Here is a 15276-nt window from a genome sequence, read left to right on the forward strand (position 1 = left end):
CAACCAAAGCAGTGGTGTCTGCTTTGATGCAACAACCGAGACGGGAAAGGAAACATATTATGGTTACATAGAGGAGATAGGGGAACTTGACTATGGACGTGGTTTGAAGATCCCTTTGTTTCGGTGCAAATGGGTCAATATGACACGAGGCGGGTAACGGAAGACCCGCAGTATGGAATGACAACCGTGGATCTCAACAATCTTGCGTATGCAGACAAACCATTCGTCCTAGCTAATGATGTGGCCCAGGTTTTTTATGTGAAGGATATGTCTACCAAGCCGAGAAAAAGAAAAGATAAGGAAGCGAATGCACCATACGATGAGCCAAAGCGCCACATAGTTCTTTCTGGGAAGAGAAACATCATGGGAGTGGATGACAAGACAGACATGTCAGAAGATTATGAAAAGTTTGATGAAATTGCTCCATTCACAGTGAATATTGACCCGAGCATCCAGTTAAATGATGAAGATTTTCCATGGCTACGACGCAAAGGGACACACACGAAGAAAAAGTTTCACACCCAAAGATCTGGGATGTGATGGGCTTCACTATCATCACTATCTTCTCTGTTTCACACCCAGGAGGGAATCTCTGTAATAGTTAGGGTTTTTATGTGTTTTGGCATTTGAAACGCGAAGAAATTTTATGTGCAAACAAATTCTTTCATGCATTTACTGATTTTTTCAGCTAAATGACCCTGAAATTGAAAAGCATTTCAAATGAACTCAGAAAAGGTTGAAAGTTGACAAGGTATCATAATTTCACCCACATAGCATGTGCAAAAAAATAGAGAGGGTTACCGCAAAAACTGGATGCACTTCGTGTACAAAATGGACAATATCTTTCGAAGTATCAGGGTTTCGGACGAAAACTCATCCGTTACAAAGGCATTTCATTTTTTAAATAACCTAAGCATTACCAAATTGAATATAATGATAAAACACACTAATATTAAACATAAGAAAAAAGAATCACTGAAAAATCTATTTTCAAAGTGAAGTTATTCATAAACTAGTGATTCACACAAATTTCAAATAATTCAAAATGTAAACTATTCAAATTTGTAAACTACCGGCACTAATAGAAAGTTTGTAATTTTTTGTACCTAAAGCAAAAATATTCGCAAAGAAACTCTAAATACAGCAAAAAACAACTCAAAAATAAATAAACCAAAAATAAATAAAGCAAAAAAAATAAGAAAATAAAAAAGCCCACCTACTGGACCAGAGCGGGCTGCATACGACTAGAAACCCAACCTGTAGTTGGGCCAAGATGCAGGCCCGCAAGCCCAGTAGGACCACATGCAGAGTAGGAGAGGTAGGCCCAGAAGGCCTGCTATTGAGAGGAGCTCAATGCAGTGCCCGCGCCGGGGCTTATAAACTGGTCCTGGCGCTCCTCAACTAGCGAGGTGGGACTAAACTTTTGCGCCCCTCGCCTGGCAGCGCACACCTTTTAGTACCGGGTCGTGGCTCCAACCGGTACTAAAGGGTGGGTCTTTAGTACCGGTTGGTGCCACCACCCGGTACTAAAGGGTGTGCGCTTCTCGCCGCTTGGCCTGGCCAAAACAGACCTTTAGTACCGGTTGGTTGCTTCAACCGGTACTAAAGGTTGTTCTATATAAGAAAACACTTCAAAAAAATCAGTTTCTCATCTCTCCCTCTGTTTCTTTCTCCTCTGCCCCGTCGCCGTCCTCGTCCCCGTCCCCGTCGTCCCCGTCCCCGCGCCGCGCCCCGTCCTCCCGTCGTCCCCGCCCGGCCCGGCCCCGTCCCCGTCGTCGCCGCCCCGTCCCCATCCCTGTCGCCGCCCCCCGTCGCCGCGCCTCGCCGGTGAGCTCCTGCCCGGCCGCCATGTCCACACACACACACACACACAGACACACACACACACATTGTTATAGAAATGTTAGCAATTTTTCTGTTTTTTAGTTATAGAAATATTAGAAATGTTAGTTATATAGAAATGTTATAAATTTTTCTATTTTTTAGTTATAGAAATGTTAGCAATTTTTCTGTTTTTTAGTTATAGAAATGTTAGCAATTTTTCTGTTTTTTAGTTATAGAAATATTAGAAATGTTAGTTATATATATAGAAATGTTAGAAATTTTAGAGTTAGTTTTAGCTAGATGAATTAGATTAATGTCAAATTGTTAGAATTTGCATATAGAATTTTAGTTATCACAATCCAATCATTTAAAAAATGTTACTTTTGGCGGACATATAGTATTTGTTCTCGACGATGCCCGACCCGCATCCTCGCCGTCGACCCGTTCGCCACGACGTCCGGCTGACCCATGTCCGGGACTGGGCTCCGCCAGGCTGGCACTGGGAGGTGCTACCTGGAGGGGCGCGTCGCTTGGTGAGGAACCTGGCCTTGGGTCCCGTCATCGACCCTGATCTCCTTTGGTGGCGTTCGCGTGGGCCACATTCGGTGCAGAGGGAGCCGGCCCTGCCGGAGGTGGTGCGTCGTCGTGTCAGGGAGGAGGACGAGCACATCCATTGCTACATGGCTGCTATGGACGTCAGGTTCTCCAATACCTGGCAGGTTCTTTGGGCAGATGACCGGAGATATGATCCTGTGATGGTTCCTTGTCTTTCGGTGTCCACCGCCCGCACCCCAGGAACCGCTAGTGGCCTAGATTCTTCTGTAGTATTCAATCTTTATTAGCTACCTAGCCAGTGATGTATTCGAGATTATATATTATTCGAGACGATGTATTCGAGATTATATATTATGCGAGACGATGCATATTATGTACTATATGATTCAGTTTTTCCTTATTGATTGCATCCATGCATTGTAATTTGAATACTAAATTGTTTTATATTTCTTCTGTATTAGTTAAATAAAAGCTATGGCGGACAATACCGGCAGAGAGGGAGAAGAGGCCCTGTTCGAGATCATACGCAGCCCTAACAGGCCAGATGATCTGAATGAAGCAAATGACGGCTCCCAATATCTGAACAATACCGGGGAGGGTGATGATAAGATATTCGATCTCGACGACTGAGCTAATGAAGTCATGAACTATAATTATGATTATGATGACGCAGACAATGATTATGATGACGAATACAATGTTGATCTTGAAATAACAAAGACTACCGGCGAGGTATATTTATATAAGCAGGCATCTAGTGATCATCACATGTTTTTTTATTTGAAGATATATTAACGAAGCAATCTTTCTTCTTTCAGCCCTCCGGATCGAGCAAATCTGCTTCTACAGACAGCAGGACAAAGTGCGGCCCGGTCAAAAAGTTGAAGGTGGGTGTAAAGTACAACATCGATTCCATCAAAGCTAGTGGCGAACCCCTCACGCCTAAGAACATTGCGAACAAGTTTGTTCGTCAGTGCGGAGTTCTTGTGAAGGACCAACTCTCGATCTCCATTCACGAATGGAAAGAGCCAAAAACTAAACGCCAGATGTTACTTGGGTCGACGACAGAGAAAAACAAAAGCTTTGGGAATCTCTGATGGAACATTTCACCCTACCAGATTATTTCACTGATGCAGATGTGCAGAAAGTCAAGGACGCTGCTCTTAAGAAGATGTCAATTGCATTCAACACCCACAAGAAAACTGTATGGGCCAACTACCTCGCTGCAGAAAGGAAGACTCCAGAATTCAAGGGAACACTAGAGAAGCAAAGAGAACACTGGCCCGCTTTCGTGAAATTCAAGGAATCAGAATTATCTAAGGAACAGTCGAGAAAAAACAAGGCCAATGCCGCAAAAAAAGACGCAGTTCCATAGGCTGGCTCCAGGTGGCTACGCGGTGGCAATGCCTAAGTGGGATAAGTCTGAGCAAGAGATGGAGGATGCAGGGGTCACTCCGGTTACTAGGAGCTGGCCCCCCAGGTGCAGAACTTGGTTCTATGCGCATGGAGGGGAGTTGGACCCGAAGACAGGCCTAGTTTCGAAGAAGGCAAGTCTAAAAGGAGCCGAACAAAAGTTACTTGACACAATAGAAGATGCTCGAAAGGGAGTGTTCACGCCCAACAGAGAGAATGACGAGCTTACGCGCACCCTGGGAAATCCTGAACACCCGGGAAGAACACGAGGCAAGGGCGTTATTCCCTGGTATGAGGGCTTTTCGGAATGGAACGACGACTACAGGACCCGTGCAAGAAAGAAGATGGAGGAGGAGAAGAAGAGGAAGCTGGAGGAGGAGCAGAGGAAGCAGGACGCGGAACGCCTTCAAGGCCTAGAAGCAAGGCACGCGGACTTGGCACTCAAATTCCAGCACCACCAGCAGCAGATCGACTCACTTAGCCAGGAAAGGGGGTCTCAGCAGCGGCAACAGCAAGTGGATGATCATCCAGCATTGGATAGCACCGTCCCATCCATGCCGACAAGCAGCATTGGTTCCGCCCCGGGCGACGCACTGCTGGATACATACCGTGTGGATGACATCATAGAGAACACTAACTGTGAGCTACACTTGAAAATGAAGAACATATCCATGAAGGTGGCGGACATCGTTGCTTTTACAATTACCCCTGAAGCAACCTCCCATTGCGCCCCGATTCCAGCGGGCTATGCTTGTGTCTTGGTTGATGAGGTGGTGGACCCATATTCCTGGAGGTGACGACGAGCACACACTGGGAGAGGCCATACATCGTATCATCCTATGGAGAAAGGATTGCTTTATCTTTCGAAGTCCACCCACACCGCGTCTGCAGACCCCCGCTCCTCCAAGTCCACGAATGCGTGAGCAGACTCCTGCTTCAAGTCCGGCACAGTGTCAGGCCACTCCTCCTGTTTCAAGTCCGACACCGTGTCAGGCCACACCTCCTTCTTCAAGTCCGGCACAGCATCAGGCCACACCTCCTGCTTCAAGTCCGACACCGTGTCAGGCCACACCTCCTGCTTCAAGTCCGGCACAGCGTCAGGCCACTCCTCCTGCTCCAACTCAGCCACGTCAGCCATCTCCGCCGCCTCAGCAATCGCAGAAGAGACACGCCGCAGCTATGGTGCGTAGCGGTACGAGTTGAGGTAGTACAGGAAGTACAGACGGAGACAAGTGATATAAATATGGTCCAAGCAGCCTCGCTCCTCTTCCTCAGAGGCCTTACGACATGACCGAGGAGCAAAACGATGCCATAGTGCGGGCCAAAGTGAACGCCCATTTTGGACCGAAACCGGCACCGCCGCCGAGGGAGAAAGTGCCTGAGGAAAAGATTGACGACTTCATTCATATGGCTAGACCACCAGCTCCCAAGCCTGTTGACTCAGACTATGAGCGCCAAATCAGGAAGGCACATCGATCACGACTACAGAAAGAAGCGAGCTCGAGCTCGAGCCAACAAGCAGCTGTCAAAAAATGCGGGAAAACCGTTCCCCAGCTGGGAGAACAGATGGCAAAATCGACCCCCCCGCTTGTTGTGCCAACAACACATGAGAGTACGCGCGCCCAATATTATTGTGGGCAAACCGTTTACGTTCCCGAGCTGGGCAATGTGGTAATAACTGAGGATCATATAATGCAGGATGAAATGCTGAAGATCACTATTGGACAACTCCTCGATATCGAGCCCATGTCTCCGCTTAGAGAGGAGGAAATAAAACGGAAATATGTCCGGGGCCAACCTTTGGTCGAGCCCGAGGAGGTCAAGAACCTCCCAACGAGAATGTATGAATTGCATGATTGGTACATGAAAATTACCAAGAGTTCCAATCGAGAGTCCCTCATGGTGCAAGTCAAGGAAGATCATTACTTCCATAAGAAAGCTCTGTCCGTTGAGTATTCAGAACTATTCCAGTTATTCAATCAAGATGCACTCGACAAATCTATCGTGAGTTGCTATTGTCTGTAAGTGATTTCTTTCTGTAATTTAAGTCTCAAGCTAGCTCTAGTGCTCATTGATTGATCATTAATTACCTATAATTATATATCCTCACTATATATTCTTTTCTGTGGTATTATGCAGGATGAAGATGTATGAAATGAAAAAAGCTGGACGCTATGGCATTGGGTTCATTGACCCAAATACCGTTAATGAATACACATGGAAATTGGAATGGTGTAGACAAGATGTAGGGAAAAAATGCTAGAGTTCTTGAAGCACCTCAATAGCAATGAAGATATACTACTTCCTTACAACTTCGAGTGAGTCACACTGTCTTGTACTACAAATTCTGTTTTTGCTTACTAGCTAGATGTTAATAAGTGTATATGGTTTAGGGTTATAGTTGATTAGTGTTATGCACATGCCCGCTTAATTTATACATGCAAACGTATGCGCATGCAGGTTCCACTGGATCTTGTTAGACATTAAAGTTGACAAAGGAAAAGTTGAAGTACTGGACTCACTACTTAAAAAAGAAAGTGACTACAGCATCATGAAGGGGATAGTCAACAGGTAATTTCAATCATTATTAACTATATCTCGGCCTATTTAGTTCATCATTTCCTGATATGAACTATTTTTAATAACCCCTTTATTACTGTTCTTTGCCGGCGGGCAGGGCTTGGGCAAAGTACATCAAGGTGACTCCAGGAAAATGGCGAGAAAAGCTATTTTGGTATCGACCCAAGGTAAGTATTTAAGTAGTACTAGCTAGCTTGCTACCATCTCTTTAATTCTTATGTCAATACCATTAATTAATTGTCATGCTTGATTAATTAATATCTGATTAAATTCTATTCTCGTAAAGGCCCTGAAGCAGGCGCCGGGGACTGAAGTGTGTGCATACTACGTTTGCGAGAACATTCGCATGATGACGTCCGAAAGGAGCAGATCTGATAGACAGCAATGGGTACGTTTGCCAGAACTAATACACATGCATTTTTTTGAAGGTTAGAAAGTAGGAAAGGCTCCTACTGCAAAATTATATTAATCAAAGAAAAAGTTTAGATGTTACATGGGGGGAAGAGGGCGGTCTATACAAGATCATAAGAATTTACAAAACGTGACTCAGAGGGAGACTATGCTGTGGAGTCTAGGAAGTCAGCAATCAGATGTTTCTTGTGGACAGGCAGTCTATGAGCAATGTTGGAGAAATCAGCTATGAACCTGGCCCTCCAAGAAGAGAAGGAGGGTGTCATTTGCCGGAAGAAGTTATTGTTCCTTTCTTTCCAGAGACTCCAAGTGGCCACAAGGAAAACGTCCACGAGCATTTTTTGATGATATCTGGCTTTCAAGTGGGTCATCATATCTAAGCGGTCTCCAACAGTTGGCCAGGTTATGTTGAGTTCGCACCAGCATCGCTTACTGAACATGCAATGGAAGAAAAGGTGCTCAACAGTTTCCTCAATATGTTCCCCACAGAGCAAGCCGTCCAGGTTAGTCCCGATGTTATAATGCCTACGCTTCAGCATGTTACGAGTGTTAAGGCGATCAACCAGGAGGAACCACCCAAAAACCTTGATCTTAGGAGTACTTTTGGCTTTCCATAACCATCCAAAGGCTGCGTGGGCATTTACCTCGCGGAAGAAGAACTTATAATGGTCCGTGGTTTTAAAGAGCTGTGCTCCCCACGTGCAAATCCAAACATCTTTGCCCTCAGAGAGGGTGGCGGAGCTGACATTCTGTTGGAGGGCTCGGAGTTCTTCATGAGCTTGAACAGAGAGGGGTAGGTGAAACGCCTCCCGTATGTTTGAGACCGAGAGCATTTTTTGGACCGAGGCATCTTCTGTGGTGGTGTAGGAAAACGCTCGAGGAAAAGTTTCCTTGAGGACACGTTGGTTCCAATCATCTTTCCAGAACAGGGTTGACCTACCATCATTGATCAAGACTTTCGTTACCCCACGGTAAGTCGGCATGAGTTTCACAAGCTCACGCCACCAGAAGGAGCCGCATGGGTCCGTTGCGTGTGGGATTGCATCCGAGTAGTATGTGTCCCAGATGAGTTTCACCCAAGGCGTGTCGTTTTGGTTATAGAACTTGTGGAGCATCTTAAGCAGCATCGCATCATTTTGGACTTTAAGATTGAGCACTCCGAGACCTCCATTCTTTTTTGGACGGCACACCATGTCCCAAGCTGCCAGAGAATTAGATTTTTCACCCGTCTCGGTCTTCTTCTTCCAAAGTCCATGTCTTCTGATTTTATCAAGCTGTTCAATAATTTTAGGTGGCAGACGCAGCACTCCCATGGGATAAATAGCCAGGGAAGTGACTAGTGAATTCATAAGTGCCAGTTTCCCAGCGTACGACATGAGAGACATAGCCGCAGTGATCCTGCCTTCGGCTTTGCATACCCAGGGAGTCATATCCAACACCGAAGGTTTAGTGGTTCCAAGGGGGAGGCCAAGGTAAGTGAATGGCATGCAGGCCGTGATGCACCCAAAGATAGCTGCTAGTTCCTGACATTTGTCATCTGGAGTGTTGATGGGAATCAACGTTGATTTATGAAAGTTGATGTGTAGACCCACAGAGGCAGTATAGCCGGTAAGGATTTTTTTCATGGTCGCCGCTTGTGTTGCGCACGCCGGCATGATGACTATTGTATCGTCGGCGTATTGAGTCACACGAAATTTGGTCGTGCTGGAGGCAGGAATAGGCAGTTGCAGGCGATTTTCCTCCAAAGCCTCATTGATAGCTGCCTGAAGCAAGTCCGCGGCAAGGACAAAAATGAGGGCAGAAAGAGGGTCCCCTTGTCGCACCCCGCACTTACACCAAAATTGCTTACCAGGGACTCCGTTAAGCAAGACAGAGGATTTACCCGAAGAGGAAAGGCTCGTGATCCAGGACATCCATTTATCATTGAACCCCATGCTTCTCATAATTTGGATGATGGCATCATGTTCCACAGTATCGAATGCCTTGGCAAAGTCTAGTTTGAGAAGGATAATTTCACGTTTAGAAGCTTGGCATTGATGTATGTATTCGAAGGCCCATGCAAGGCAGTCATGGATGGATCTCCCCTTCAAAAACCCATACTGATTATTGTGTACAATTTTTAGGATCACTCTTTGAAGACGGTTGGCTAGAATCTTGGTGATAAGTTTGAGACAGCAGTTAAGCAATGTGATGGGCCGGAAGTCGTTGACAGTTTCTGGGGCTCTGAGTTTAGGTATGAGTGTGATGTACCCGCAGTTTAGACTTTCAAGGTTTAGACTACCACTGTGGAATTCCTCGCATAGAAGATAAAAATCTTCCTTGATTATAGGCCAACAAGCTTTAAGGAACGCGCCGTTGAAGCCGTCAGGGCCCGGAGCACGAGCAGCAGGCATTTCATTAATGACATCATCAATCTCTTTATGCGTAAAAGGCACAGTTAAGCTGTCAAAATCCACTTCCGCACGCATCATACGGGACAAATTGAATCGCATTGGAGAAGTGTTCTTTGTGCCGAGACGATTTTTGAAGGCTTCAAACAGGATAGATTGTTTGCTGGAGTGATCATCCACCTGTAACCCATCATTAGTTTTCAGACTGGAGATGCAGTTTTTTCTATATCTTTCCGTGGCCACAGTTTGGAAGAATTTAGAGTTCTCATCACCAAACTTGATCCATCGTATGGTGCACCATTTCTTCCAGTACTCTTTTCGATATCGCAGGAGCCGGAGCAGATGAGATCGAAGAATGCGTTGGAAATTCCCCTCGGGGATGGTTAAATCACGTTTATCCTCAATATTGTCCAATTCCAGGAGAGCTTTATTAGTGTTCTCAATTGCTATTTTCAACCGTGAGATTCTTTTGCTCCAGATGGTGAGATCGTGCCTGAGGTTTTTAAGTTTCTAACAAAGTCTGGAGGCGGCATTATTATTCTTTCCATGTCTGATGGGTTTATTCCATGCAGACTTGACCACATCTAAGAAGCCAGGATGTGCAATCCAATAAGTTTCAAAACGGAACAACTTGCACTTAGGAATGGTAGTTTGGATGACGACATTGCAAGGAATATGATCAGAGATTGGTTTTCCCATAGGAGTAACAAGGGTATTTGGAAAAGTGGTCGTCCAGTTAAGCGTCGTGAAAAACCAGTCAAGCTGTTCGAGAAGGGGATTTTGTTGCATATTGGACCAGGTGTAGTTTCTACCTTTGATGGGCAGTTCAGTAAGGTTTTGATCCCTGATAAAATCATTGAAAGTGAACATATCGTTGACATCCCCACCTGGTTTGTTGCGATTCCCTGGTGCCCTTATAAAGTTGAAATCTCCAAGAATGAGCCAATCTTCAGAAGATGGAATATTCACATCAAAGAGCCAATCGGTGAATGATGTCCGTGCATCACCTTGACAAGGGCCATAGACATTTACAAGTTTCCAACGATGTGGTGACTACCGGGAGGAAAATTCAACACCGAGAGCAAATTGTTCCGATAAGAAAACCGTGCCATCGAAAACATTACTACACCAGATCGTGATGATACCTCCCGAGGCGCCTACCGCAGGTACGAACGCAAAGGAATCAAAACGTCGTGGGCAAATCAATTTGAGCGTACTAGCGTCAAAAGACTGCATTTTGGATTCCTGAATACATATGACCATGCAGCCTGACGAGTTGATCGCATTCATAAGAGCTAAATGTTTGTCGGGCGAATTTAAACCACGTACGTTCCAACAAAGAACGTTCCAAGTCTGCAAAAGGACCATGAAAACAAACTAAAAGGGAAATAGCTTAAATGGACTCTGAAGTCGAGCCACCATTCCTGACAGAAAGGATCTCATCACTGAGCTCTTCAGCAGGGATAGCACAGAGTTGCGTACCAATGTTCTGCATGGTGCTGACAGGAGTTGGAGGGGGCACTGTCTCATCAGTGGTGTTAACTGTATTCTCCTCCTTCTCCTTAGTGCCGGGGAGAGCAGATGGCAGCAGACGGGGCTTCACTTTGGACTTGGTGGTCCGAGACTCTGTGAGCAAATTTGTGCGAAAACCATCATATTTGTTTGACCTATTGCTGCGTCTGAGAGTGGCAGTGTCAATTGGAGCCTGACTTTTGCCCTTACGACGCTTGTGCTCATGCATAGTGCTACTTGCACCCACAAGAGCAGGGCTAGCAGACAGTTGAATCATAGGCGCAGTTTCAACTTGATAATCAGAAAGTGGCAGAAGTGCAGCAGTCTCAGCAGACGTAGCAGGCGCAGGCAAAGCAAGCAAGTCCAGCGGCGGCTGAATGTTCTCCAAAGTGTCATTCTGAATGTCAACAACAGGTGCAGAGATAGGGAGAGCAGCAACATCAGAAACCTCCTGACCAAGATTGGGTGGGTGATAAACCACAATGGCCGAATCAGTAACAGGAGTGGACTCAGGCTGAAGAGCATCTGTCTCCTCCTCGTCAGGCAGTTCCTGAATAAGGACAGAGGAGGTGGGAGCTAGACTGCTGGCTACTTGAGGGACAGAGACAAACTGCAGTCCATCCTCCCCCCACAGAAACCTGTATCTCAACACGGAAATGAGCATCTCTCATCCCATATCCGTGTGCCCAGGGGCCCATGGTGGCCAACAGAGGACGCATAGCATGGTAAATAGAAGTGTTGAGTTGCTGCCTGGGGATGGGATCCGTCAGGAGAAGATTCATAAGCTGATTACCTTGGTTTGAGAGACCAAGACTCATTCCCTGATTATGAACATCAACAGTGACCGTCAGTAACTCACTTGTAGCAGCCATAGCAGCTTGGGCATCAAAGGCAGAGGTTGGATTAGCCAAAATCAGAAAAGCCGGCGCAGAATCAGAGCTAGTGCTATCAGAAACCGTGACAGAATCATTCCAGGCATCGGCTGCATTATCAACAATGTTGTTTTCAGGAGTTATGCCAGCTTCAAAAGTAAGACCCTGGGCTGCCAGCCAAGCTTGAAAGTTCATTAGGTGTGGGGGCATGACCGCAGGGGGAGGAGGGGGAGGGGCAGGATCAGCAGGCCATTCTCCCCAATTTGCATTGTTCTGAGCCGGGGCAGGGGCGTCAGCGTGAGGTGCGGCATTCTGCACTAACTAGCATATTGATCTCCTTCTTAACAGTTCAAAGACGTGTGGGACCAGCTCCTACCAACAGAGCGCATACGAGCACTTCAAGAGGAAATAGCGGGATTTTTGCTCGACCAGGTCATAGATCCCAAAGGAGAAACAATTACCCGCTACCGCCCCCATGAAGCACTTGTCATCGTGCTCCGAAGGCACCAAGGCAACATGTAGGAGAAATTGTATATATATATACATGTGTATGTGTGAATAATTAATGGTGGTTGTGAGACATTCGATTATATATATATATGATCGGTTCTACGAGAAAATCTATTTATATATATGCATAACGTGTACAATATGTAGTATCGTAAAATACCAGCAAACAAAAAAGAATTAAATGGAAAACACAAAATTAATGGAAAAATAAAAATTAAAACCAAAACCCCCCCAAACATTTAGTACCGGTCGGTGCTACCAACCGGTACTAATGGTCTACTAGCACCCGGGCCTGGCTCGTGCCACGTGGTGGCACTTTAGCGCCGGTTCGTGCCGAACCGGTAGTAAAGGGGGGGCCTTTAGTCTCCACTCTTTAGTGCCGGTTGCAGAACCGGCACTAAAGGCCCTTACGAGCCGGCGCTAAAGCCCGGTTCTGCACTAGTGTGAATGCATCATCTGCAGTTAGTTAGGCAGGATTAGGGCGGTCAACGTAGAGGTGGAGGGGTGAGGGTGGAAGAGAGCATGTGTCAAGAGAGGAAAAATTTGAGGTTCTGGTTCTCACATGAAAATAATGAAGAAGTTCATCCAACCAGTAGATATGTCCAACCCATGAACCCATCGTCTCAGGGTTTAGTAAGTAGCGTGGCTAGCCAATACGTTTCTTGCCAAATAAGAAACCCACTTCTTCAAGCCTCCATCTTTCACCCTCACATACTTTGCAGGTTCAGTTGAAAAGTCAATGGAGAAGTCTTCCCCGTTACAACCATCTTAGAGAACATGTCTTCACAAGCCACCAAATTTCTTGAAAGTGTGTGCGGGTCCGTATAATGGCCACAAGCAACCTTTAGTAACCCTACAAGAAAGTGATGTACCAAATGCACGCCATACATCTTTTAATTTACCCTCATAATGACCTGGCATTTGAAGGTCACCATGTTTTAGATCGAATGTTAGTATGGAAAATTGCAGTTCAACCAAGAGGGGCTTCCAAATCAGCTAGCGCACATGGAGTGCAAGTCACTGACAAATAGATATGAATTCGACGATACTTTTGGAGAGATGATTATTCTATATTAAAGATGAATAAATTGGCAAGGTGGAGCTTCAACCGTAGTGCGAGTGAGAACGTCAACAGTGACTATGGATGTATCAAGGGTGAAGATAGCATGACCATAAGTACAGTTGACCATTACCATTTTGTACAAAATACTAGAAGGTCTCAACTAACACATAGAGTACTAGGGTATGTGCGATCAGTGAGCTCCCATGTCTTTCCATGGTCTATGTTTGTTACGCATGTCTGGCCCGCGCAGTTCCTGAAAATAATAAGTGGGAAGAGCGTGCCTAAGGTAGATTGTATTGAGATGAATGTTGCATACCAACTAGACCTGGTGGCTATGAATGTAAGAAGGTCGCGGATTCAACCGAGTGGGACAATAATGAAGTAAAATAACCCATCTAGTAGGTCCTCCTAGCCTTGGGGTCCAAACATGATGTGAAGCACGTAGTTGGCGGTGTTGGCACTCCAGTTGATGTTTCACATGCTATCATCTTCAAATTCGGCAACAGGGATAGCCAATTTGTGGCTAACAATTATAGCAATGGAGTCCAGTTAATACATAATATAAATACTACTTTTATTCACCTAGTTTTACTTGAACAATTAAAAATTATAGTAACATGTTTAAAGTACTTCTAACTATAAACATAATACACAATTGATATAGAACTAAAGTATTACCATCCAAATATGCATGCGCATCTAGAATTGTCGATGATTACAAATTTCATCAAGATTTGAAATAAAAAAAGGTAAATGCAGCCTTTTTTCTTGCTATGGAACATGCATTAAGGCAATATTGATGTTTTCATATTGTTGTACACTGATATTTTTAAACCCTTCAACTGTTGTGCATTCCTTATATAGTATAAACAAAGCTCAACTTTATACAATTTTTTGGTGGAAACAACAGATAAAGGGTAAGTTGTTCATCATACCTTCTTCAGCTCTCACAAAGAAGGTTGCAGTGGTGCAGACCGGACTACCTTGTATGATGCTAGTCGCAATAAGATATGAGCTCCCATGTTTTTCCATGTTCTAACTTTGTTGAGCATTTCTGGTTTGCATAGTTCCTAAAAATAATAGGTGGGAAGAGCATGCCAAAGGTAGATTAGATTTAGACAAATGTTGCGTACCAACTAGACCTGGTGGCTATGAATATAAGAAGGTCAAGGATTATTCAACCCACAAAGACAATAATGGAGTACGATAACCAATTTAGTAGGTCCTCCTAGCCTTGGGGGACAAACATGACGTGAGTTCTTTTTTTGTCTTAATACATTTAACATATTTGTGCACGACACATTTTTACATATGTGATGAACACTTTCTAAATACTCGAGTCCTTTTGAAATATGTGATGACCATATTTAAAATATGAGGTGAACATATTTTTAATACTAAACAAACATCTTAGATGCACAAATATTTATATATTTTTTAATTTTTTGCAATGTAATTTTTCCATTCGAGTATTTATGTTTTGAAATTATGTAAAACAAAAATTCCAAAAAAATGAAAATCCGCTTGAAACCCATACATTGGCCCATACAGTTGCTTTGATGAATCGACAACCAGATGGTTAGTAAGGATTAGTATGGTTAGCGGAGAGGTACAGCTGAGTGGGAGGAAGAGAGCATGCACAACAAGAGGAAGAAATTAAGGTTCTGGGTCACACTCCTCATTTTTGCTGCTATCAACTCGGTATGAAAATAATTGAGAATTTTCATCCAACTAGTAGGCATGGACATAGCATGACCCTATCTTCTCTTGGTTCACTAAGAAACATGTCTGGCCAATATGTTTCTCGTCAAAAAATGACACCCACTTCTTCAAGCCCCCAGTTTCCACCCGCAAATACTTTGTAGGTTCAGTCGAAAAGTCGATATAGTAGAAGGCTCCTTATTATTACCAAGTAGGAGAAGTCTGTCTTTCCATGCCACCAAGTTACTGGAAAGCGTGTATGCGTACATATAATCAGTGCAACCAACTCTTAGTACCTCAACAAGAAACTGGTGTGCCAAATCCACGTCTCACATGTTTTCTTGTATCCTCATACTGACCCATCCTTTCAAGGCCAACATCTCCTAGATAAAATATTGATTCAGAAAGTCATAGTGCAACCAGGAGGGGTCGCAAATTGCCAAGC

General features: G+C 44.7%; 1 protein-coding gene across 1 annotated transcript; it reads right to left on the bottom strand.

The window, feature by feature from the left end:
• Nucleotides 1-6804: 6804 nt before the first annotated feature.
• On the bottom strand, nt 6805-11767 carry LOC141026659 (uncharacterized). Its single transcript, XM_073503500.1, has 6 exons — nt 11324-11767; nt 10656-11235; nt 9986-10120; nt 8672-9199; nt 8091-8380; nt 6805-7898 (listed from the first exon to the last, which is right to left on the bottom strand). The coding sequence occupies exons 1-6, from the start codon at nt 11765-11767 to the stop codon at nt 6930-6932; spliced, it is 2946 nt and encodes a 981-aa protein (XP_073359601.1). The 3' UTR covers nt 6805-6929.
• Nucleotides 11768-15276: the final 3509 nt, after the last annotated feature.

Source organism: Aegilops tauschii, chromosome 7 (assembly GCF_002575655.3).
Source record: "Aegilops tauschii subsp. strangulata cultivar AL8/78 chromosome 7, Aet v6.0, whole genome shotgun sequence".
Lineage (NCBI taxonomy): Eukaryota > Viridiplantae > Streptophyta > Magnoliopsida > Poales > Poaceae > Aegilops > Aegilops tauschii.

Bases quoted from the DNA above. Each gene is read 5' to 3' on its own strand.
- LOC141026659 (XM_073503500.1), bottom strand. From the start codon at position 11,767: ATGCCCCCACACCTAATGAACTTTCAAGCTTGGCTGGCAGCCCAGGGT. The intron at 9,200-9,985 runs GTAGAAACTACA...TTACGCATAAAG, and splicing joins TACTGAACTGCCCATCAAAG to AGATTGATGATGTCATTAAT. The intron at 7,899-8,090 runs GTGCTGCGTCTG...ATGCTGCTTAAG, and splicing joins TGGCTATTTATCCCATGGGA to ATGCTCCACAAGTTCTATAA.